General features: G+C 34.3%; 1 protein-coding gene across 2 annotated transcripts in view; it reads right to left on the reverse strand.

The window, feature by feature from the left end:
• Nucleotides 1-23,872, reverse strand: part of LOC149776819 (peroxisome assembly protein 12-like) — a 32,837-nt gene that overhangs the window by 6,586 nt on the left and 2,379 nt on the right. For both annotated transcript variants that reach the window (XM_089941537.1, XM_089941538.1), the window contains exons 2-7: nt 16,822-16,930; nt 13,099-13,205; nt 6,989-7,069; nt 4,722-4,942; nt 3,781-3,952; nt 2,455-2,543 (exon numbers count right to left, since the gene is read on the reverse strand). In XM_089941537.1, the coding sequence (XP_089797663.1) occupies nt 2,455-2,543; nt 3,781-3,952; nt 4,722-4,942; nt 6,989-7,069; nt 13,099-13,205; nt 16,822-16,930 (779 nt within the window). The remainder of the gene's footprint in view (nt 1-2,454; nt 2,544-3,780; nt 3,953-4,721; nt 4,943-6,988; nt 7,070-13,098; nt 13,206-16,821; nt 16,931-23,872) is intronic.

A 23,872-nucleotide genomic window follows, 5' to 3' on the forward strand; every position in this document is an offset into this window, starting at 1 on the left:
GGGAAGTATCATTGACTATGCAATTGAATTAATTGATGGGGAGGTATGATTGACTATGCAAATGAATCAATTATTGGGAAGTATCATTGACTATGCAACTGATTAGATGGGGAAGTATTAATGACAATGCAACTGAATCAATCGATGGGGAAGTACCATTGACTGGAACTGAATGAATCGATGGGCAAGTATCATTGACTATGCACTAAAACTAATTGATGTGGAAGTATCATTGATTATGCAAATGAATTAATCGATGTGGAAGTATCATTGATTATGCAACTGAGTTAATGCATAGGGAGGTATCAATGACTGTAACTGAATTAATGGATGGGGAAGTATCATTGACTACGCAACTGAATTAATGGATGGGGAGGTATCATTGACTATGCAACTGAGTTAATGCATGGGGAGGTATCATTGACTATGTCACTAAATTAATGGATGGGGAAGTGTCATTGACTATGCAACAGAATTAATGGATGGGGAAGTATCATTGACTATGTAACTGCAATAATGGATGGTGAAGTATAATTGGCTATGTAACTGAATTAATGCATGGGGAGGTATCAATGACTATGTAAATGAATTATTGGATGGGGAGGTATCATTGACTAACTTAATTAATGTATGGGGAAGTATCATTGACTATGCAACAGAATTATTGTACGGGGAGGTATCATTGACTATGTAACTGAATTAATGGATGGGGAAGTATCACTGACTATGTAACTGAATGAATGGAGCAGGAAGTATCATAGTCTATTCAACTAAATTATTGGATGGGGAAGTATCATTGACTATGTAACTGAATTAATGGATGGGGAAGTATCATTGATTATGTAACTGAATAATTATATCGGAAAGTATCATTGACTATTCAAATGAATTAATGGATGGGGAAGTATCACCAACTATTCAACTAAATAGATGGGGGAGTATCATTGACTATATAAATTAATTAATAGATGGATACATATCTTTGACAATGCCATGCCAATTAATGGATGGGGAAGTATTAGACTATGAAACTGAATTAACTGATTGGGAAATATTCTTGACTATTCAAATGAATTAATGGACGGGGAAGTATCATTGACTATGTAAAAGAATTAATGGATTGGAAAGTATCATTGACTATGTAAATGAATTAATGGATTGGAAAGTATCATTGACTATGTAATTGAATTAAAGGATAGATTGATAATAAATACCAACATGTACATTTAGCATCCACAGTTCTTCATACAGACTATGCTGGGAAAGGCAAATTACTGTATACATGAGCACTCTGTAGTGACTAAATTGTTCTCTGACAATACCTTTTGAAGACTGTGACCAATTAATTTTATACACAGAAATGTACTTCAGCTGACATGCCATGCTTTGTGACTATGAAATTAGTTCCCACTTGGAATAGACTTTTTATGGTAATTCACATTTTTATCCCCACAAATGTTTTAAAAGGCACTGATGACATTGTCATAGTCCTGGTCTGTCTTTTGATCTATCTGTCTTATACCATATCTTCTTCCAGGTGTAAATTTAGGAAACTTGTGTACAATGTAATTTATACCTTTACACCTGCCCTTGGAGTTTCTGGGAGACAGTCAAAGGTCACACGTAGAAAAATGTCAATTTCAAGGATATTTTCAAAAAAACATGCTGAATGTTTCTGACCAAGCTTTATATAATTATGCAGACACTGCAAGATGATGCATGACATGTGTTACAGATTAGGCTTTATGACCCCTGATAGTGTATATAAGCTTACAAGTCCAACTGCAAACTACATAGACACAGGTCTGCCATCATATACACATTGGCAGATCTGGATCTTTGCAGTTTGTTAGATGTAATCAGTAGAACAAATAACACAGGCCCTGATCTGCTAGAACATAATGCAATGGCAGACTGGGGTCTATGTTGTTTGCAGTTTGACTTAGAAGAAAGTATTTACGGTAAGAACTGGTAGTGATGCTGTAATCTGAATGTTAAGTTATTTATAAAAATTCAGAGATCATTCTAATAAGTAATCCATGAATTTAGACTTAATAAAATTACCAAGAAGTACAAGATCAACAAGGCTCTGACCAACAAATTAGATAAATTTAACAAATCCAATCATAATGCCTGCCTAAAGGGATCAGATTGTTCAAAATTTTAGCATCAAATCTTTTGACTTTCTTCTTAAATCAAACTTTTTCTTATCCCAAAAAGATTTACTTCTTAAAAAGTTTACTTTTCTTGCAAAATAATTGTAAAAAAATGCGAATTTCACTTAAAGAAGTCAAATGATGATTATGTCAAACTATGCCAATTACTAAAAGAGCCAATGGAAGGGAGTTATTTATGACTTCATCCTGCAGTTACAATCTATATTTTTCATTATTGATATTGGATCCATGATGACAGCTGTCTTAAATTACTGCATTACACTGTTCTTATACTTACCCAGAGACTGAAAGGGCTGTGTCATTTGTCCTAGTCCTGTTACAAATAGGACATACCCCGTACATGTTGTGCATTTCTTCCATATCCCTCTATGAATAAAAAAGTTAGAAAGGAGTTAATTATCTTTTAAGAAAATAAAGGAATACAAAATAATTTTGACAATCTCACTAAAGTTCCAACAACAAAAAAAACTCTGTTAAATCCAACAGCCAGACTTAGAAATATCAGTTTTAATTTGAAAAATTTATTACAATGTTATGTTTTATATTAAATTGAACTTGTTCGTCTTGTTTTAGGGTTTAACACATTTCTCTGATCAAGAGATGCTTTATATGGCAAACAATACAGCTGGTGGAAAGAGAACCCAGGAAAACCCCAGTAAGAACCACCTACCCCCAGGAAGCTACTGACAGTTTTGTCACATACCCACATTGGCCAAACCGAGACTTGAACCCAAGTGGATTATATTAAGTTATCAAAAGTCAAATAATTAGTGATAAGATAAACCTGACATAAAAAGTTTAATTTTAATATCAGAAACTTAAACACAGACTCTATCATTGACTTAAATCTGTGTGAACTCCTTGCAAAATTGCTGGGAGCCATGGTAGTTCCATTCATTGAGATTCTGACTTGCAATTGAAAGGTCACTGGTTTGATACCTGCCCAGAACAGCTGGGACAGCTGCTTGGGGAAAGGCAATTAGCCTCCATTTCCTTGCCATGATATACTAATATATGTTAAAATACCATTAAAACCTACAACAGCAAAAGTGCATGTTTTCATAGTAACCTCAAACTTCATGCCATTGTCAGGTTAAATTACATGTAGATTACAATGTAATCTGCTTTAACGGACAACTTCATATACATTATTTAAGCTATCCTACGTGAAAATCCCTCAAAGTATTTCCTTTGTAAAGCAGACATCTTTATAAAACAGACAACACACAGTGGCTTCAAGTCAACAAAGTTGCATATAATGGACAGTGACCTAACACAGGCATGGATTTGCCTCCCTTAAAAATTGCCACAGTTTCTATCAAATGTACAAACATATGTGAAGCCCAGCGGGTTTTGACAGATAACTAATCAGTGAGTAATGAACATTGTCCACGAAGTTAAGTTTTCTATACATTGAGTAAATATTTGATAAAACCATGAAATAAATGGGGGCAGGTTTCTTGTCAAGCATGAGCTTATCATTAAAAAATTTAGGCCAGTTCAGAATCACAGTCCGTTATTTTATCCACTTAATGGACACATTTTTACAACTCAATCTCAAGCATGCCTTTATCAGAAAAAGTAAAACATTACCAATACTGACCTTGGGTGGTTCAGGGATGGGTAGAGCTGTGAGTGAGGTGGCACCAGTGTCATTTGTATACCACCAATCAAGAAACTGTAAGAAGAACACGCCCACCGATAGGCCTTTCGACACGACTATTGCTGTCATGCTAAATAAATACTTCAAGACGTACAGCATTCTGATTAGTAAACTGAATTGGAAAGGAAACAGAAATAGAAAAATTGTTTTAGTGTGTGAGTGTGATTTGGACTTTCAATGTAGCTTTAACAATTTTTCAGTCGTATCGCTATGATGTCTGCATTGTGGCAGTTAATACTGATGTCTAGCACTAGGCTTCATGCCACAGACGTGTAGCATCATGTCCCACCATGTCACATTATCCTGACACCAGGCCCAATCTTAACACTAACCTCTTAATGCTGAGCGTCAAGCAAGGCAGCTCTTAGCACCATTTTATGAGAAAAAAATCTTGAACTGTAATAGAATATTATAACTATAAGTAACACTTTGTCTGCATCAAAATGCTGAAAAGAAAACGATAATTTTCATTGTGAAGTCAGATCACAGGTTATAGGCTGAACAACTTTCCTCTTAACCTATGTTATCTTGGATATGTTCTCAAATATAGTGAAAAACTTTTCTATTAACCTATATTATTTTGGTTATGTTCTCAAATATAGTGAAAAACTCTAAATTCTTTTATTTTGAAGATTTAGATATGCCCATTGTTACACATACACAGATCAATCTGTGGTTTGCATGGTAAAATAATCTTGTTATAATATATATTAAACTTTATACAGCCTATTAAAGCTTACAAGTTCATCTCACCATCATTTTTAAACTACACCACAGATGGGAAGGACTTCTTAAGAGCAATTCATAAGCTGTGTGTGTTTAGTTAACAAATTTTAGTGGTAACAATTTATATCAGATAAACAAGATTTGGCTGCGTTTACCTTGCCTCCTTCCAGTTGATTTGACTAGACTGCTGACTTGACTGCAAATCCTCTTCAAGACTGTGGTATAGTCTGCAGCCAGAAAGACGCAAAAGAGGTGAGTGCCAGTCACTCTTCCCAAACATGTAGGTAGCCTGGTATCCCAATATGATTGCTTCCCAGCTGGCATGAACATAGGGATATAGGGCAACAAAGGCTTGAAATAGTCTGGAAAACCCCTCCTAAAACAATAAAAACACATCTTTTTCCAGTTTTGACCAATAATATATGAATCATACTTAACAAATTTGAATATCAAACCATATGATAAGTGAAAGGCAGTAAGCTAATTTTAAAAAATGTCATCTTTGTTTAGAATTATGTGTATTCTGAAACAGTTTATCTTGCTACAGTCGAAATAAGAGTCATTGTTCCTGTAATACCTCTGACAATCCTGGCTGATTTCTTCACTGTTAAAATAATACTTTACAATTGACTGGAACATACATTTCAAGTGACTAAAAATTTACAACATGTGAGTCTAATTTAGCAATATACATTGATCTTAATAAGTTTTTAACTTCTGTCAAGTGCAAGTGAATTACATGTACATGCATGTACACCTAGTGCAAGTGAATTACATGTACATGCATGTACACCTTGCCTTTAATATCTCACGAGTGATGTTCAATGAACAATGAACACAGCATAAATAAGGATGTGAGACTGTAAGTAAGACTCAAATTCTGACTAACTGCTTTTGTTGTTGTTGTTGTTGTTGGGGATGGTAACAGTAACTGTCCTTGTTTAATGCAAAGAAAATTAAAATTTTCATTTCCCCAAACAAAATTTAGCCACATGAATTTAGATATCTATGGATATGCTTTCTAAAGAAGTTAACTAAATCAATTAAATGATTAAAATATTTTAATTAACATGAAGCTGATGTGCAGTACTGACAAAGCCATGCAACAGTAAATATGGAATTGTCTCCCTTTTAGGACCAGAACATGTGTATCCATTTCAAGTAAAGCACAAATGAATTAAAAATTGACAGTTTGAATTACACTCATTAACCAATGAAGCTGAAATTGTCAATACATTTGTACTGGCTAATTCTTCAAGACAGTAACTGCCATTGCCACAAAAAACTATTCTGTCAATATCACATGGCAAATGACTGAGTACATGTCTGGGTTGTCATTACAATCAGCGTACATACTCACAATGTCACAGAACACTACATATTGATCCAAAGGATGAAAAAAAAACATAACGAAACTGAAGGGACAAGAAAATGTGTGTTAGATTAGAACTTAAAAGTTAATTTCAAAAATATTGCTGCAAATGTGGTGGTACTGTGCGTTCAGATTCTTTCATGCATTGTAAACGGCCAGTGACAATTTATCTATTAGTCAGCTGTGTCAGTGTATGAAAGAAGTAAATAGCTGTTGACAAAGTCAGCTTATTCTTTTCAGCTCCGTAAGTCGAGCTTTTTCTTTTACAAATGCATGCTGTCTTTTTAATGTTCTAAACGACCTAATTAGACTTGAGACAGCCATTATTCCTTGTATCTTATAAAACACAAACAGCTGCATGTACACCAACAACGGAACAAGAAAGTGCTTACCTCTGTTGCCTCTAATACTGCTACTAATTAACTTATTACTAGATGATTTGTACACTGCTACAGCATACTTTATTACCAGATGAATGGTACACTGCTATCACATACTTTATTACCAGATGAATGGTACACTGATATCACATACTTTATTACTAGATGAATGGTACACTGCTATCACATACTTTATTACCAGATGAATGGTACAATGATATCACATACTTTATTACCAGATGAATGGTACACTACTATCACATACTTCATTACCAGATGAATTGTACACTGCTATCACATACCTTATTACCAGATGAATTGTACACTGCTATCACATACCTTATTACCAGATGAATTGTACACTTCTATTACATACTTTATTACTAGATGAATTGTATTCTGGTATCACATATCTTATTACCATATGAATTGTACACTGCTACAACATACTTTATTACCAGATGAATTGTACACTGCTACCACATACTGTATTACTAGATAAATTGTTCTCTGCTATCACATACCTTATTACCAGATGAACTGCACTGCTATCACATACCATATTACCAGATGAACTGTACACTGCTATCACATACCATATTACCAGATGAACTGTACACTGCTATCACATACTTTATTACTAGATGAATTGTTTACTGCTGCTACATACCTTATTACCAGATGAATTGTACAAATGCCTCATATCTTCAAACTTTCTATCCAGCTTTTCCTTGATGTATGGCAAAATCACCTGTAGTGCAAACAGTTGGCTTAACAAACTGGACATAGTTGCATGAAATAAGCTGCATGTAAACAGCTTGAAGAAAAAGAATAATATAAATAGTCTGAAATATATAACACATATATATGCCACAGATACTTTAAGTCCAATCCAACTGCAAACAACAGAGACTCTGATCTGTTTTTACATCATGCACTGGCAGATCAGGGTCTATGTTGTTTGTTCTGCTGATTACTCCTGACAGACTGCATAGAGCCACATTTGTACGCACATTATGTGATGGCAGATCTGGGTCTGTGCAGTATGCAGTTGGAATCAATGTATAACCAAGAAAAGACAGCAATGCACTTTCTAAATGGTTGGACATCAAAATGCCATACTACATTATACAGTGATTCCCCTCATAAACGGCCCCTGATCAGCAGCCACACACTTGCTAAGGCCAGAATCTCTTGGTACCCAGGAGTTTGTGTTCAAACCTACCACTCAAGAAAGGCCACCCCTCTAATTTGACCAGCAGACAACACATTAAAATTTAAAATTTACCCCTCACAAGCATCCCCATTTTATTATTAATATGTGTCCAGAACCAATATTTCACTCATGCAGTAAGATAAGTAATCCAATTATCTTTTCCAATATCTGTTTCCAGATGTCAGGTTTTTGTTACTCAAAGAAGTGCTGGATCAAGTACATTTACCGCTAAGGTTAGGATTATTATCACCGACATTTAGAGGAAATGGGATCAGCAGTGTTTTGATAGAGTTTTGTCTTTTTATAATAATTACCACCAGATGTAATTGTCGAGATCATAACACAGGCAGCATAGGCTAAATATAGAAACTGTGGATTAACACATACTGAGAAATTAACCTTGAACAAAACAGGGTACCAGAAAAAGACTTTAAAATACATGTATCACATCCTTGATAAAAAAGGAATTTCATTCACTCTACAAACATTTCATCTGCATAATTAAATTGCAGTACTGTACAGTTAGCAACATAGGAATAAACTGTTACAAAGCTTTAACATGTCACCACAAGGAAAAGTAAAAGTTATTCAACTTTACAACAATGGGGAGAGTTCACATGACGATAAATTTTATGTTGGGCAGACTCCAGTAAACAGCATCATCACAGATAAGGAGAATATTCTGCAGCAGTGGCAAATAGAATAAATAGAAAGAGAGTTATTTTAAATAAGAAACAGTGTAAGTACCAAGATTTAAATAACGCTTTTGAGTGGTTTTGCAATGTGCATGCCAACAATACCCAAATCACATTCGTGCTTAAGAATAAGAATTATTAACTTATGTTACGCTGAAATAAGTCTGTTTTCAAAACAATATTTTAATAATTAATGATACTTTTAAATGAAGATATTAACTGCTTTAAGTTATATGTAGATTTCTTACTATATACATACACATCAATCTCATATAGTCCCCCTCTGGAAAGGCCACCAGACTTATATGACCATTTTCCCGATGCAGAAGGGGTGGCCGTATAAGAGGGGGACCACTGTATACTGTATGTCTGTCAGAAACGTTGCCATCATGGTGATATTAATACTCACCTTGTGGCATAGTGCCATACATTTTTACATTCTGGATATCTTTTCTAAAAGTCCAAAAGCTTGCTACAGTGAGAATACAAGTCTTGTTTTTAAGGATTTGAGGACTTCGTGGCTTGCTTCAAAGTTACAAATGTTTAACCAGCTCTGGACTTAATACTAACTTTAGCAGTGGTTCCAGTCACAAATTGTTTTACAAGCTCTGGTCCCAATTTCACAAAGAGAACTAAGTCTATACTTAAATTTAAATTTAGGATCCAGCAAATGGATTGGTGGAATGTTACGGCTGACTTAAAATTGACCAATCAAATGTTTTAAATCCAGACAATATTGAAAATTTATGATGGTGAAATTGAGTCTTGTGGAGGTACCTGAAACTGGTCAACAGTAGTTCTACTAGACTGAAAGTGCATGACAAACTTTTTTAATACAGTCAAACCCACTTATCTCGACCTCGGTTATCTCGACAACCCGCTTATGTCGAGCGTTTTGGTCCGGTCCCGAAAAATTCTTCTTTGTTATGCTATTTTTTACCCGCTTATCTCGACCTCTGTTAAGTCGATAACCCGGTTATGTCGGGCATAAGTTTCGGTCCGAAGTAACATGTGGACCCGCTTAATTCGACGAAATGCAACTTTTTAACGTCAATCTCACAGAAATTGTACAAGAAATAGTCAGCAAAAGCGATCGATTTTCAGGCACAATTTTGGTCCGTTACGGCAGTAGTCACATGTTTATTTCATATTCTTTCTATTTTTGGTTCGTAAGAGTAGCTTAATCGATTAGTTTATTAAGAATATATCATGTTCACTACATAAAATATTCAAGGATTCACAAAGACAAGAGTGTGTACAAATTACAATGTAACTTTATTTTACGAAAACGCAGAATCTTAGATGTCAGCTACATGTGTATTTTATCATTTCCCTTTTATTTCTTAAGGTACATTTCAGATATGAATTATGTTCCGAAGTACATGTATACAAGAAACAACAATCAAGGAGATACAAGTAATGAAATATTATGTACATGTACACATTAATAATCAATGTGCAGACGGAAAAGTGCTGATCGGCTGAATATTCAGGTCATGAAATTGCTCCATATGCACGTAATATCATGACGATTTATTGTATAGCATTTTATGACAAAATAGCCAAACATGTCAGCAATATTTTCAAAATATCTAGGAATTATAAACTGAACATAATGTAGTGGAAATACAAAAATATACGGTAAAATTACCTACACGTACATGTACAATAAACGCATACTATATATGAATAAAAAAATGAATACTTTTTTCATTTTGAATCTATACATCTATAAAACACACAAGTACATAAACATATCATAATGTGCACTACATTATTTTTGTAGAAAATATGAAGTAATATCAGTCTGCTTTTGTTTACTCCGGTGCTGATTTGTAACGAACGATTCAAAAGCACTTATGTTTTCATACATATGCTCGGCACCGTCGACACTTGCCACAAACAATTTCATTTTTTTAATGCATTCAGCCATTTCACTGTAGCTTGGGATAGTGATAGGCTGATCATCATCATCATCATCATCATCTTGCTTGCATGATTGTATCTGCTTCGTTGTCACCGATTGGATTATTTCCTCATCAGTAAGTTCACCATAGGCATTGGCATCATCATCCACGTGAACATAATTAGAAAATTCATCCCGAGCAATGCCTATGGAGTCCGCAATCTCATCAGCCATCGCTTCAAGACCTATTTCTGATTGAGGCTCTTTAATTTCTTGTGCAATTAAACACTGCTGGTGAAATTCTTCATCAGAAATTTCCGGAAAAATACAATGGAACCAGCAGTTTTGAATGGTTTTCGGCGATACACTGTTCCAAGCTGCACGGGCATACATGATGGCGTCTAGCAGAGTTGGTTTATAGGATCGCTTTTCCTCAACTGCAAGCAAATAATTGCAAACTAAAGCTTTCCGATAATGGATTTTAAAAGCCTGAATTATTCCTTGGTCGAGTGGCTGAAGCTTACTGGTAGCATTGGGAGGAAGAAAATACACTGTGATTGCTTGTAACCCTTCTACACGTGGGTGAGCACGGCAGTTGTCTATTATCAATGCGATCTTTCATTTTTCAAACTGTAAGTGGCGATCTAACTTGCGTAACCAGCTGGTAAAGATACCATCTGGAATCATAATTGATACAAACTCGCATTGATGCCTGCGGGGTAAGTAGTCTACTCAACATTAACTTGCTTTAATAAATACTCTTTGTAACCCATGCTAGCGAAAGGAGTGTCATTTGCACTCACAGTCAATGTACATGTATTTTCAAAAACATTTATTGATCTTTATCTGCGAGATACTGTCATATATTAACCTGGATATAATACAATCTTGGTTATTTTGCACCTAACACCGCGTTATGCGTGAATGGCGGGTGCCTGAAAGCAATCGGTGGATGTTTCTCTCTCACTCTCTCGTTTGTGATTTTCTTTGATCCATTTTTCAATCTGATAACATATTCAAACCTCTGAGTACAACCAAACATGATTTGTTTTTCAATATTCACATCAATTATAAAAATGCGTCGTGTGTTATCTGACATAAGTGATGCACACTACAGTAATGGATGCATACGCTACATGTGATATAAGGAGTTCATAGATATATTTTTTCTTTAATAAATTACTTATGATGATAAAAAAGGAATAAATGATAACAACACCAGGTTAGTTCATTTCATTTTATTATCAATTAAGCGTTTTGTTTATTTTATTGTAACATGCAGTGGGAGGGGAGTCCAGTAAACACCAGCAAGAGACAGGAGTAATGCTCAAGGACATTTTTAAAATTACCGGTTTTTATGAACCCGGATATCTCGGGACCCGGTTATGTCGACGATTTTTTTACACCCCCGACGTAATCGAGATAACCGGGTTTGACTGTATTATGTAGTTTTGCAGAACATTTAATAGATACTTGAGTCAATAAAATTTCTGCATTGGTGATAAAGTTTTGAATATTATAATTATTATTTATGACAGAATGACATAATACAGATGAACTTCCCAAAACCAGATATTACTGGAACCAAAATTAAATGTCATTTATGTTGGTTATAACAATCACCATTTGCCTCATCCAACATGTGTGACACAGCACAGTAAGTCTAAGGGAGACAACTTTCATAGCAGAATACAGAATTTACAAAGTGACATAGTAACCAATGCTAGTAAATGTCATGTTACTGATTAATTTTTAGACTACATAGTAATGACTAGTGTTTTCACCTTGGAATCAAATAGACGATTATGGGTTACAGTAAAACATTTAAAAAGATGAAGCCTTTTAAGCTACAAACAAGGAAAATTATTGGGGACAATAACACTATTTTTCCTGCATACATTCCAACTTCTGTTATTTCTCAAGAAAGGTATGAAATCTAATTTTTAATTAAAATTTGTTCTAATACAACTGATTGCTATTTTGCAAGGTAAACCATCAATACTGCATCATATACACACTGAATGTATGTGATACCTCCTGCATATCAAATATTGGTTTGTCAAAATAGGGAACTGACTAATCGACAATACAGAAAACATATAAAACAGATACCTATTTGTTTTTAAACTATCTTAAAACACTTTATCATGATCATTTGATAAACATTTCATTATAAAGAAAAACTGCTTCTTAATCCATAATCCCAACATTATGAAAGCCTTCTGTTGATATCTAACCTTTATTGTAGATCATGTGGAAGTAGGTTACAAACAATCCCGTTCATGAAATGGACACACAAATAAAATTGATTCATATGGAATATCATTTCTTTTTTCTGTGCTTATAGTTTCATGCACATCTGCAATCTTGATTATTTCCAGTAAGTTAAAAAGCTAGAACAGCAAAATTTTAAATGGTCAATTAATAAACATACAAACAAAGAAAAAATAACTATTTTAAACTTACTGAATTTTGTAATGTTGTATTATTCGGTACTGAAGTTGTGTAAATCACAAAATTTTTTACACGCATGAATTAGCATGGCAATATGAATATTGCCAATAAGAAAGTTAAGAAAATTTGATTTTGCGAAAAGGCTGTATGTACTGAATTTGCAATATCATATTAACACAATGCTAAGGTTATGAAAGAGATGCATAAAGGAAAGTCATAAACTATTCATGCCACTGGGAACTATTTATTCCTTTATTTATTCATAAATTTATAAATTATTTAGGAATTACCACAAGCAGCTTGAAACATATACCCAGACATACTGTGGCATCATTCATTTGGCAGATCAGGGTCCATACTTTTCACATTTAATTACAAATAGAACAATATATACCCTGATATACCAGCAGTCCTAGAAATATCTGCATGCAAGCCATTTACAGTTAAGTGCATGTTGATTTACAGTCCATGGTTTCTATCTTTGGTTCTGATCTACTATTCTAACTTACAAGACAAATAAGAGATTTCCAGTATATTTTCCCAGGGAGTTTTGAGCATGACATATCTCCACCTGGCACCCTCTGTAATCCGTAGAAATTCTCTGCAAAGGAAGCACCTGAAATACACAATACATCAGAAATAAGATGAGGCATTTTTCCCTTCCTACTATATTTAGGCACCCTTTACCTGGATATTGCAAAACCTGTCAGCATTCTTAAGGCTGTTAAAAATGTAAGACCTTCATTTTTCAAAACAACTTGTTTTGTACACTCAAGTACCGTATATACTCATATATAAATCGAGTCCAACAGCAAACTGCACAGACCCACATCTAGTCTTGCATCATGCGCCATTACATGAGTCTCTCCAGTTTGTTAGGAGTAATCAGTAGAACAAACAACACAGACCCTGATCTACCTGTACATTACATGATGGCAGATGAGGATCTGTACTGTTTGCAGTTGGACTCAACTTAGAAGTAAGTTGTTGTTGTTGTTGTTGTAGGGTTTAACGCCATTTTTCAGCACAAGATAGGCTATACATGGCGGTCAGTATTAATGGTAGAGGAAGAACCTGGGAAATCCCCAGAAAGAACCACCGACCCTTGAGAAGCTACTGGCAAGCTTTCTCACATACCCACAATGGCCAAATCAGAGACTCAAACCTACACAGACAGAGGTGAGATGGCAGTGATCTGTAACGGAGAACGCTTTAGACCACTCTGGGCCCCTAGAAGTAAGTACATATGGTATTTATAAAAGAACAGTTTACTTGACATTTTCTTTTACAATTTCAACTATTCATGTTATCTATGATGCAAGATGCTATGCATATTACTGTTTAAAGTTTATGACGATAAAGTGCAGAAAGTCGGAGACTTTCAACACCTAGAATATGCATGTCAAAGAAAACAAAGAAATGTTGTATTACGCAATTGAAAACTGACCTTTGTAACATGCCTGTTTTCAGAATGCATGCTGTCTCATGCACTGCGAAAATATCTGAAATGTTATATGTATACAAAATAATAGTACACAAGTACTGGTCTATACTGAGGTGAATATAATAAATTTGTATGAACCAGTAAACCTCAATCTGACCTTAATAAGATAGATTTACTATTTAATAAAACTTCAAGGTCATTCATTGTTTGATTACATGTTACAGAGAAAAACTTGCATACTGATTTGCTTCAGTATCGTACAAATGCCACGATGCTAAGACAATAACAAGTCAAGTAAACATTAATGACCATGTGACATGAAGAACTATCACTTCTCACAGTAGTCATATAATAACGGGTGAAATGATACACGTCTGATGCATATCAATATGATTCATGATACACAGCCTCAAAACAATACATCATCAATACACATATCAACTCAATGATCTTTTCATCTTCTGAAGGTCTCACAGTATTAAGATGGTGATGTTTTATATATGTTAGCATCATGGTTGTATTTCTAACATGCAGATTATAGACAGACAGTCTTATCATCTGTTCATATGCCATCCTCATCTTTGACAAGATAAAAAGAATACTTCCAAGCAGACTACCATTTAGGTGTCTGTCATTTTTATTCAGCCTTTCGTGCCATTTTAGGCTGCTCCATTTGAGTATCTACATGCTTCATCTTGGCCCCATGCCAGTTAATTAGTAATGCATAAATGCTTTCAAAACATTTTACTACCAATCTCATGTCTTCGCTTAAATTGTTATGGCATCAAGCTGTTATCTTTAAAACAGGAGAAATAGTGCAATTTCCTCATGCAAGGGAAATGTCATCTCTAAGCTGAATAAGGGCACAGAGCTAACTAACAGCCATATCCTTTGCAATGTACCGCCTGTAAATTCAAAATAACTGCTGCAAAGATGATTAAAAACACCCACTTCCCTTCTACAAATTAACAAGGTGACTATAATTCTTGCAGCTTCTTACCTACCTCCTTGCTGATTCTGTGCAAAAACTTTCCTTTATCCTGTCGGTATATTCAGTCACTAATTACATATATCAGCATAAAAAGAGACATTCCAAACATGTTCTCCATGTACCAGAGGCGGTGTTAGGTGTACATGGGGCCTAGGGCTGACCATGATTATCTCTAGACTAGATCAACTTCTGCGATTTGGCGCACAAATTTAGTTTTTTCATTATTCATATTACAAAATCCTGTTTGTGGACAATGGTTTTTTTTAATCGAAATAATAACATGACGACAATGCCTTTGGCCTAATAAACTGATTATTATTGTCATTTTTCAAGTAACATGAAGACACGAATTAAGAACAATAATTTGCATGCGTTATGTGTGGCCTGTATTAGCGTTTCCAATTTACCGGAGAATAGAGCTTGACAAACTCATAAGGATGACCTTAGGCCTGAAGTGCGAGGCCCCCTCAAGAGTGGGGCCTGGAGCAGTCGCCCCACTTGCCACCTCCAAACACCGTTCATGCCATGTATGATTCATGGAACTCAGGGAAGGGATTTCAAACCAAAAGAGTTATTCACCTAATGTTTGCTAATTTGTAGAAGGCAAGTGGTTGCTGTCCATAGTTTTTCTTCGTTACTGAAACAAATAGATGCATGTTCCTACATTGGCTGTCTCAGATGAATTCTTAATTTAAAGAATAAACTGCAAACAACTAATAATTTTTTCTGCCATAGATTAAATTAATTGTATAGGGTATCATTTTTGTATGGATTATTCACCTCTTGTATCAATAAGGAAGAGAGAGACAGAGACAGAGAGAGAGACCAGCTGAGTTTTCATCTTTAACCATATGTATTTCCTATGGGTACATCCCCAAAATAAGTGACATTAATGATCGTTTGACTGAAAAATATGAAAACAAAACATACAACCTCTAACAATTTATTTTAATTCTTACCATCTTTGTGGCACCTGGGAATGTTGTACTCCCTCATAAGAAAAATACTTCACTATACTTTTTATGTATGGAAAAAGTCTAATACAAAGATGATTCATTCCAGACATGAACAGAATTCTTCAGGGAAATGAATAACTTTAACTGAATTATTATAACAAGGTGAATAAGTGGTTATTCGCTTCAGGTTTCCTCAGGTCACAAATCAGAATAGATCGCTTCAGTCCTGAAGAGTCATCTCCCTTGGCATAAAATACTCAGTAGTGTGCTCCCGAGGTAGAAGCTGATAGTAAGAAACTTTTCTTGTAAAACAAATGTTGGACATCTAATGAATATAAACTCTGACCTTTTCTATTTTATTACTGAGGTAGGATACGCAGTTATATTCAGCATTAATATTAAATATTATGGGACCATCCTTAATGGTTGATATATACATTTTTGACATGTACATGTTGGCTGATTTTATGCAATTTTTAAATATTCAGCTTTAGCAATCAAGCAAAACTAAAATAAGTTCCCCAAAATCATGGAAACATGAAGGTCAGTCAGAAGACAACAAAATTCTTTATAAATTGTAAATATAATGTGCAAACAAATTTGAAATCTTAAAAATATTCAGAGATAAAATATTTTAATTTTTTTATTTCATTTTACAGTTGGCAAAACTGCACTCAGTGAATGGTGCTTTGTAAATGTGAATTTCATCTGTCTATGCTGAATGGTTTCTGTGCAATTTTTCTAACAAGTTTCTCTGGATGGACAGATAAATGCACATATGGACTGACAGGCCCAGTGGGGACAGAAAATCAAAATGTTGAGAAGATGAATTACAGCTTACAGGTTTTTCTCAGATAGTGACTCTGAACTACCAAATCCAGGACGGTGTAGATCTCATCATAAAATCTTGCAAGCCATCCAAACCTCTCTGGTCTATTTTCTGCTAGGACCTACAATGAGGTTTAGAAAACAACTTAGGTTGGAAAGACACAGTGAAAAGTCTTAAGATGGAAGGCACAATGAAAAGTCTAAAGTTTGAAAGACACAACGAAAAGCCTTACAATGGAAGGCACAATGAAAAGTCTCACATTGGAAGAACACAATGAAAAGTCTTTAGACAAAAAGCTGAAAAGACTCAGTGAAATGACTAAGTTGTAAAGGCACAATGAAAAGTCTTAAGTTGTAAAGACACAATGAAATGTCTTAAGTTGAAAAGACACAAAGGCTTGATGATGCTGTTATATAAAATTTATCTAGTTCATCTAGAGTAACTGATCTTTGTCTCCAACTAATGACAGAAGCAGATGGTTGCCTCTTTGTTCTGTCCCTAATGCCCTTCCCTTGCCCCATTAATTATAATTATCCCTGTCTTTTCTTCATGGATGTATGTGTGTGTGTGTGTGTATATATATATATATATATATATATATATATATATATATATATATATATACATACACACACACTTCATATTAAAAGTACATAGGTGTACATACATAGTTTCTTTTCCAGCTTTACATTCATCATATTGTACAAAAACACTATTTTTAGAAAATATATTGGTTTTTGTACAATTAGATGTAATGTACTGTATCTTGTATTTACATTTGAAAATACATATTTTTCTTTCCTATACTCTAGTCATGTTTTCCTTACTCAAAGCTTTGAAGATAAACTCACTTTTCAAATGACCCCCTTTATAAATTCACCTCAATTTCAACTGTTCTCTGATCATACAAATATCAGTGAATGAATAGAAGGTAGGTGTGGAATGACATGATCTGTTGCTATAAGTTTCATTCTGTACATACTTTAACAATTTTACCGTATCAATCCACAGAGCATGTTCAACTGAGTGAAGCATCACACTTGGTTTTTAACATTGTTGAAAATGTAGTACAGCGGAACTTAACAGGAGTGAATGGTGACAAGCCAATATCTTCAGTAAAACATAATTTCCATGCCTGAAGGTTAATGCATCATCCATTTATTGGTCACAAAATGCTACTTTTTATTGTCGCAAATTCTTCTTCTGATGGGCAAACACATCAAACAACATAGAGCATGATGGTGAATATAATTATTCCTTTCACTTGTGCAAACTGAGAAATGAACAAATATGATTTTTAAAAAAATATTACACCAATTATTTCACATATTTCACACACACACACATATACATCTGAACATCTGGAAGGCATATCTGAAGAAGTTCCTATGGGAACATACCATAGACCAAAAAGATCTCAAAGACCTGGCAAGTTCAAATAAAACCACAAATTCATGCACATACATGTGCAATGACAATCACTGCCTGATTTGCCAAAATATGCCCAAGATCAACTTGTTCCTAATATTGGCAAACAGGGGTTAGCTTTACTATCAGCCAGAAGTTAGGATGCCAAACTAAAAAGTGTAATCTATATCAAGATATGCTAATCTGTGCCACTCATGATGCTGGTGAAATATTCAGAAAATAAACGAATAACCACAAGCACCACTATTAAAACAAAATCAATGTGACACTCGCCAGCCATTACTGTTAAACTGGACATATACAGTATAGTACCTTGAAATGCTAATGAACGAGTCGTACTGAATGAGTCTGGACTGAATACAATATGCAACTGGGAACTCTTTGGGGGTTAGTCTAAATAAAAAACCAATCTAATCTTCCTTTATCACCCATTTGCAATATTTGTTACTATTATGTTGTGTTCCATATCACACTTTAACATTCTCATGACATTTTCTTTACTACTTCCTCCATGCATAACTTTAGTGAGGTATAATACAATAACAGTACCATATATACTATATTATAAGACGACTCCAACTGCAAAATGCACTGACCCATATCTGCTGTCTCATTATGTGCTGGTAGAACTGGGTCTGTTCAGTTTGCAAGGAGTAATCAGTACAACAACATAGACCCTGATCTGCAGGTACTTTATGCAAAAGCAGATCTAGATTTGTGTTGTTTGCAGTTTAACTTGACTTATAAGCAATATACATGATGTGTGGTCTAAGAAGGCAATGATTCATAATTTCCATCCTCTATCTTCTTCCTGGAAGTAGGTCAAAACAATTTGGCTGTCTATACAACACTCAAAGATACATCCATGATTACTGTCATAAAAGTTTGTTAATCTGACCAAATACAAAACTACATGTAGTTTACAAATTTTAAGATCATTTTCAATTGTTTCTTCTTTGATTCTTCTTTTATTTAATGCTTGTTTTTTTTTTCTTCTTCTCCACCCACCAACTCCATTTAAGCAATGTCTAGGTTTGTCTCTGACATAAATGTAAATGTATCATGACAATGAAGACTGGAACATAAGCTCAGAAAACATCAATACCTGAGTCCACTACTAAATTTAGCTTCAGGCAACTATGTGTCTCAAAGTTACAGCCCAGTTGGACAGCTTCGAATTATAAGTTCTTGGCAGAAATAATCTTCCTCCCGTCACCCACTGGTTGAGGGCTGTGATAATCATGCATAATAATTCTTCTTCGGACCATCACCCAGTGGGTGATGGCTGTGATAATCAGATATTATACTTCCCCTTCCTGCTTTCAACCAGTGTTTGAGAACTATGTTTAGTCAAGGTAACATTTGTATTCAAATCAACTGAAAATGAAGTCTGAAAAAAAAAAGGTTTTATGTAACCTAACAGTACTTTCATTGATATTACTTAGTGTCTTATTATGAGATATTAGAAATACGAAAACTTAATAAATCAAGTAATATAGCAACTGGTTATTTAACTGCCTATGAAAATTTCTTACATAGTGGAGGAGTCAGCATTTAAACTGGCACTAAGGAAGCTTGGAGAAACTGGAAATAATTTTAGAGCTAAGCTTGAATATCTCCTGAATGTACTTGGTTGATTATGGTTGTATGCCTGCAGATATCTGACTAAACTCTGTCTGAATATATTTCAAACATTATTTTTCTGGTAATAACTTATTTTTTCTGAGCTGAGAGAAAAGTGGCAGTGTTAAAGTTAATCCAGGACAACTATCTTCAACTTCTCGAAGTTTTATTTTGTATAAAATATAAACTTGCATCCATGTTTGAATAACTATTTTGCACATAAAGTAATTAAAGTGTTTTTGTCATTTGTTGCATTAAAAACAAGTTACTATGCTATAATAGAGACAGTTATAAATGTACAAGTTCCCATATAGCCCAAATGAATCAATCATGAGTAAATAATACAGCCATGCATATGATGTAAAGGCTAATAATTTGTAATAACTCATCAAAAACTAAGTAGGTAATGGGCAACATTAAAGACTTCATTTTTATGCCAAATGTTAAATGTGCAAAACTATTGTGATCAGTGTTGTAAAGTTTAGGTTCTATTAAAGCAAAACTTTTTTTAGAAGTTGGCAGTAATTTTCCTGAGCTAACTTTCCCTGTGGCACTATTTTTTATATCAGATTACATACTTTAAAAAAGGCTTTCACTGAAAAAAATATTGAAAAATGTATTTATACAGAGTTTAGGGTCACTTAAGACATAATCAAAGCAGTAGAAAAAGAAAAGAAAGAAAAATGAAAAACAAAATTCTGTGAGGATGTATAGTAAGGCTTTCAACTCTTAGAACTTTTCAACTATTAAAAGTATCCTTGAATTAGTAACACTAAGTATCCTTTAATTAGTAACACTAAGCATCCTTTAATTAGTAACACTAAGTATCCTTTAATTAGTAACACTAAGTATCCTTTAATTAGTAACACTAAGTATCCTTTAATTAGTAACACTAAGAGTTACTTTTCCTCCTCTTGCTGATCATATTCACTCCTTTTCACTCATTTTTTTTTCAACTTCTCATTTAATTCCACACCTCTACAAAGTAGCGGAGAGACAATGTACTACCCTGGTGATGGTTCCTGTACAGATAAGAACATGTACACATGTACAGGCTTATTGAATCTCAGCCATTCTTTCTTTGTAGGTTCTATACATGAGACTGGAGCGAGTTTCATAGCAGCCTGGGGAAGGGGCTGAGTGAGCTAACTTTGTACAAATGTGCATCAGTTGTACATTATTAGTCACGTTTTTGCATTTGGCTTATATTTTTTGCACACTATATTAATGGAAATAATAACACATGGTGAGGGGATGCATCTTGATAAGTAATATGTCCTAATCTCAAAAGTAGGTCACTATGATCCTTATTTCATGCTTTATTGACTTTGGTTTAATTTCATGTTTTAAGTTTATTTCTCAAGCTCTGCACATGCTAGAGTCATCAATGGAGTCAGGTACTGTATTAAAAATGGAGAGAACATTATCTCTGTCTGAATGACACCCTTACTACAAAAGAAGGTCATGGTGGCCTATATTGCATGTTTTACAACCACAGTTTAGGTTTGTAGTCCTTTCAAGTACACTGGATCCTGCAAGGGGTGGTGAGTTGGGGATTGATAAGATAAATGTAAAAGCTGACAACGAACAGTGCAAAAATAGTTTTTAAGAAGCCTATGCACTTTTGACTCTGAGCAAGTCTTTGTTGATGGCAATTACAAAACGGAGACAAACAATAAACGCAATAGAACGAGCTTAATTTTAAAAAAATCTATACACAATAGTTTGGTTTGAACTTCAATGAAAAACATGCAACCTAGCTGGTATTGCCCTACAAAAGGATGGGTAATTATGCCATCTATTTTCTTAATATAAAGTATTGTAACCATAGAAAATGTTTCTGTAATGTTATACAAACTCTGTGGTCTTAATCCAAGCAAGAGAAAGAGGCAAAACCTATAAGTGTTGTAAAATTTAACAAATAATTTAATTCTCTAAGTTTTAAAATGAAAATTTCAGAGGAACTTATGAGTATTATGAATTAAATCCAAAATAATCCTAAAATGTTCTACACAAGCACGAAAGAAAAGTGTTCCAAATGAATTCCACATCCTCAATTGTGCTGATGTGCCAACAGTCTTGATATATCACAATAATATTGTCCAGAACTCCTTTGCATAAATTCACAATAGTCCTGGAAGGCCCAGGATAATATTTCAGTTCAGAGTCAAGAAGCATTCTTCAATTTCAATGAATAATCCAAACAAATGTTTCCTCTCAAATTATACCTAAACACAACATTAAACACATCTGCAGACTGATATTAAAACAAGACAACAGGAAATAAAAATGAAATAATTATCAAATCTTATCCTTATATATACCCATACAGCTCTACATTTTCCTATCTGATCCATGCTGCAATGCTAATTCTATATGACCTGTAAGAACATCCCATGTCATAACAGAACACACCGGACTAAACTATCCAATGCAAAACCACCCCAAACTTGTACACTAGCTCATCATTACAATTAATTTTAATACTTGCAAACACCTATTTATAGCTCATATGCAATCTACAGTGATGCACCAAAAGTGAAAGACAAAATATATACATGTACATAACAAATGACAATAACAATAATACAACAAGAACTACAAAAACTGTGGTAATTATAGATAAGTGAATAACTAATGAACTAAATAAATGAATCAATATTTTTTTAAGAAATAGGAGCTCTAAACAGAAAAGGATTTTATCTGCATGTATGCCCATTTTATTGTTTTCTTTATATGAGCAACTTGGTTTAATAGCTCCTAGGTGGCACTTCTAGCAAGATTTCTCATCTTTTCTGTACACAGAACAGCAACTGCACTTGTGGGGACTGCAGTTAGTATAATATCATGGAAAATGTGGCATGGGGAGGAGAAGTGTTCTGCTAGTGGACTTCTGTTCAACTTCTTTGTCATGCAATCTATAAAGACTGATCCCTTTAATTTTGGTGTTTCTCCGACATACTCATGACAACAAATCTCTTATGTGTGATTGATCCCTTTATTTTTGGGGTTTCTTTGACATACTCATGACAACAAATCTCTTATGTGTGATTGATCCCTTTATTGTTGGGGTTTCTCCGACATACTCATGACAACAAATCTCTTATGAGTGATGAGATAAATTACTTTTCTTTTTGGATAATATGCTCCTTTTTGCTCCTCACTGCACTCAAGAGAATATTGACTCCCCTCATATGTCAATATGTTTTGTGCCTTTTTAACTCTACTGGGTCAAGATGTGCCAGTATGTTCTTGGCTTGTGTTTCACATTAACTCATATTTATTCTAATTACTTTGACATTTTGTCACTTGTCATTCCATACATGAAATCTCTGAAAAGATAAGAATGTCAGAGTGATTTACCTTCACCTGAAGAAGCCATGGTAAACTGATAAAGCTCACCCAAGTTGGCTGCATCAGTATGTGCTTGGGAAAGGCACTTACCTTCACATAACCAATAATATCTTAAAAGTGCAGTCTTAACCGACAAAACAGAAACAAAAAATTAAATTGATTTTCCTTTTGTAATTTTAGAGATCATTTAATCATGCATGTCAACTGTTGGAATTATTTAATCATGCATGTCAGCTGTAAGGATCATTTAATCATGAATGTCAACTGTAGGGATCATTTAATCATGCATGTCAGCTGTAAGGTCCATTTATTTATGTATGTGAACTATAGGGATCATTTACTCATGCATGTCAACTGTAGGGACCATTTACTCATGTGTGTCAACTATAGGGATCATTGAATCACGCATGTCAGCTGTAAGGATCACTGAATCATGCATGTCAACTGTAGGGATCATTGAATCATGCATGTTAGCTGTAAAGATCATTGAATCATGCATGTCAACTGTAGGGATCATTTAATCATGCATGTCAACTGTAGAGATGATTTACTCATGCATGTTAACTGCACAAGTTCTTTGGTTCTTGGTTTGGTTTTCCTTCAGTAATGATCCATGCAATGTTAACTGGTGTAAATTGCTTGCATTTGAAACTGCTCA

Source organism: Sinohyriopsis cumingii, chromosome 18, assembly GCF_028554795.1.
Source record: "Sinohyriopsis cumingii isolate HCF-2022 chromosome 18, ASM2855479v2, whole genome shotgun sequence".
NCBI lineage: Eukaryota > Metazoa > Mollusca > Bivalvia > Unionida > Unionidae > Sinohyriopsis > Sinohyriopsis cumingii.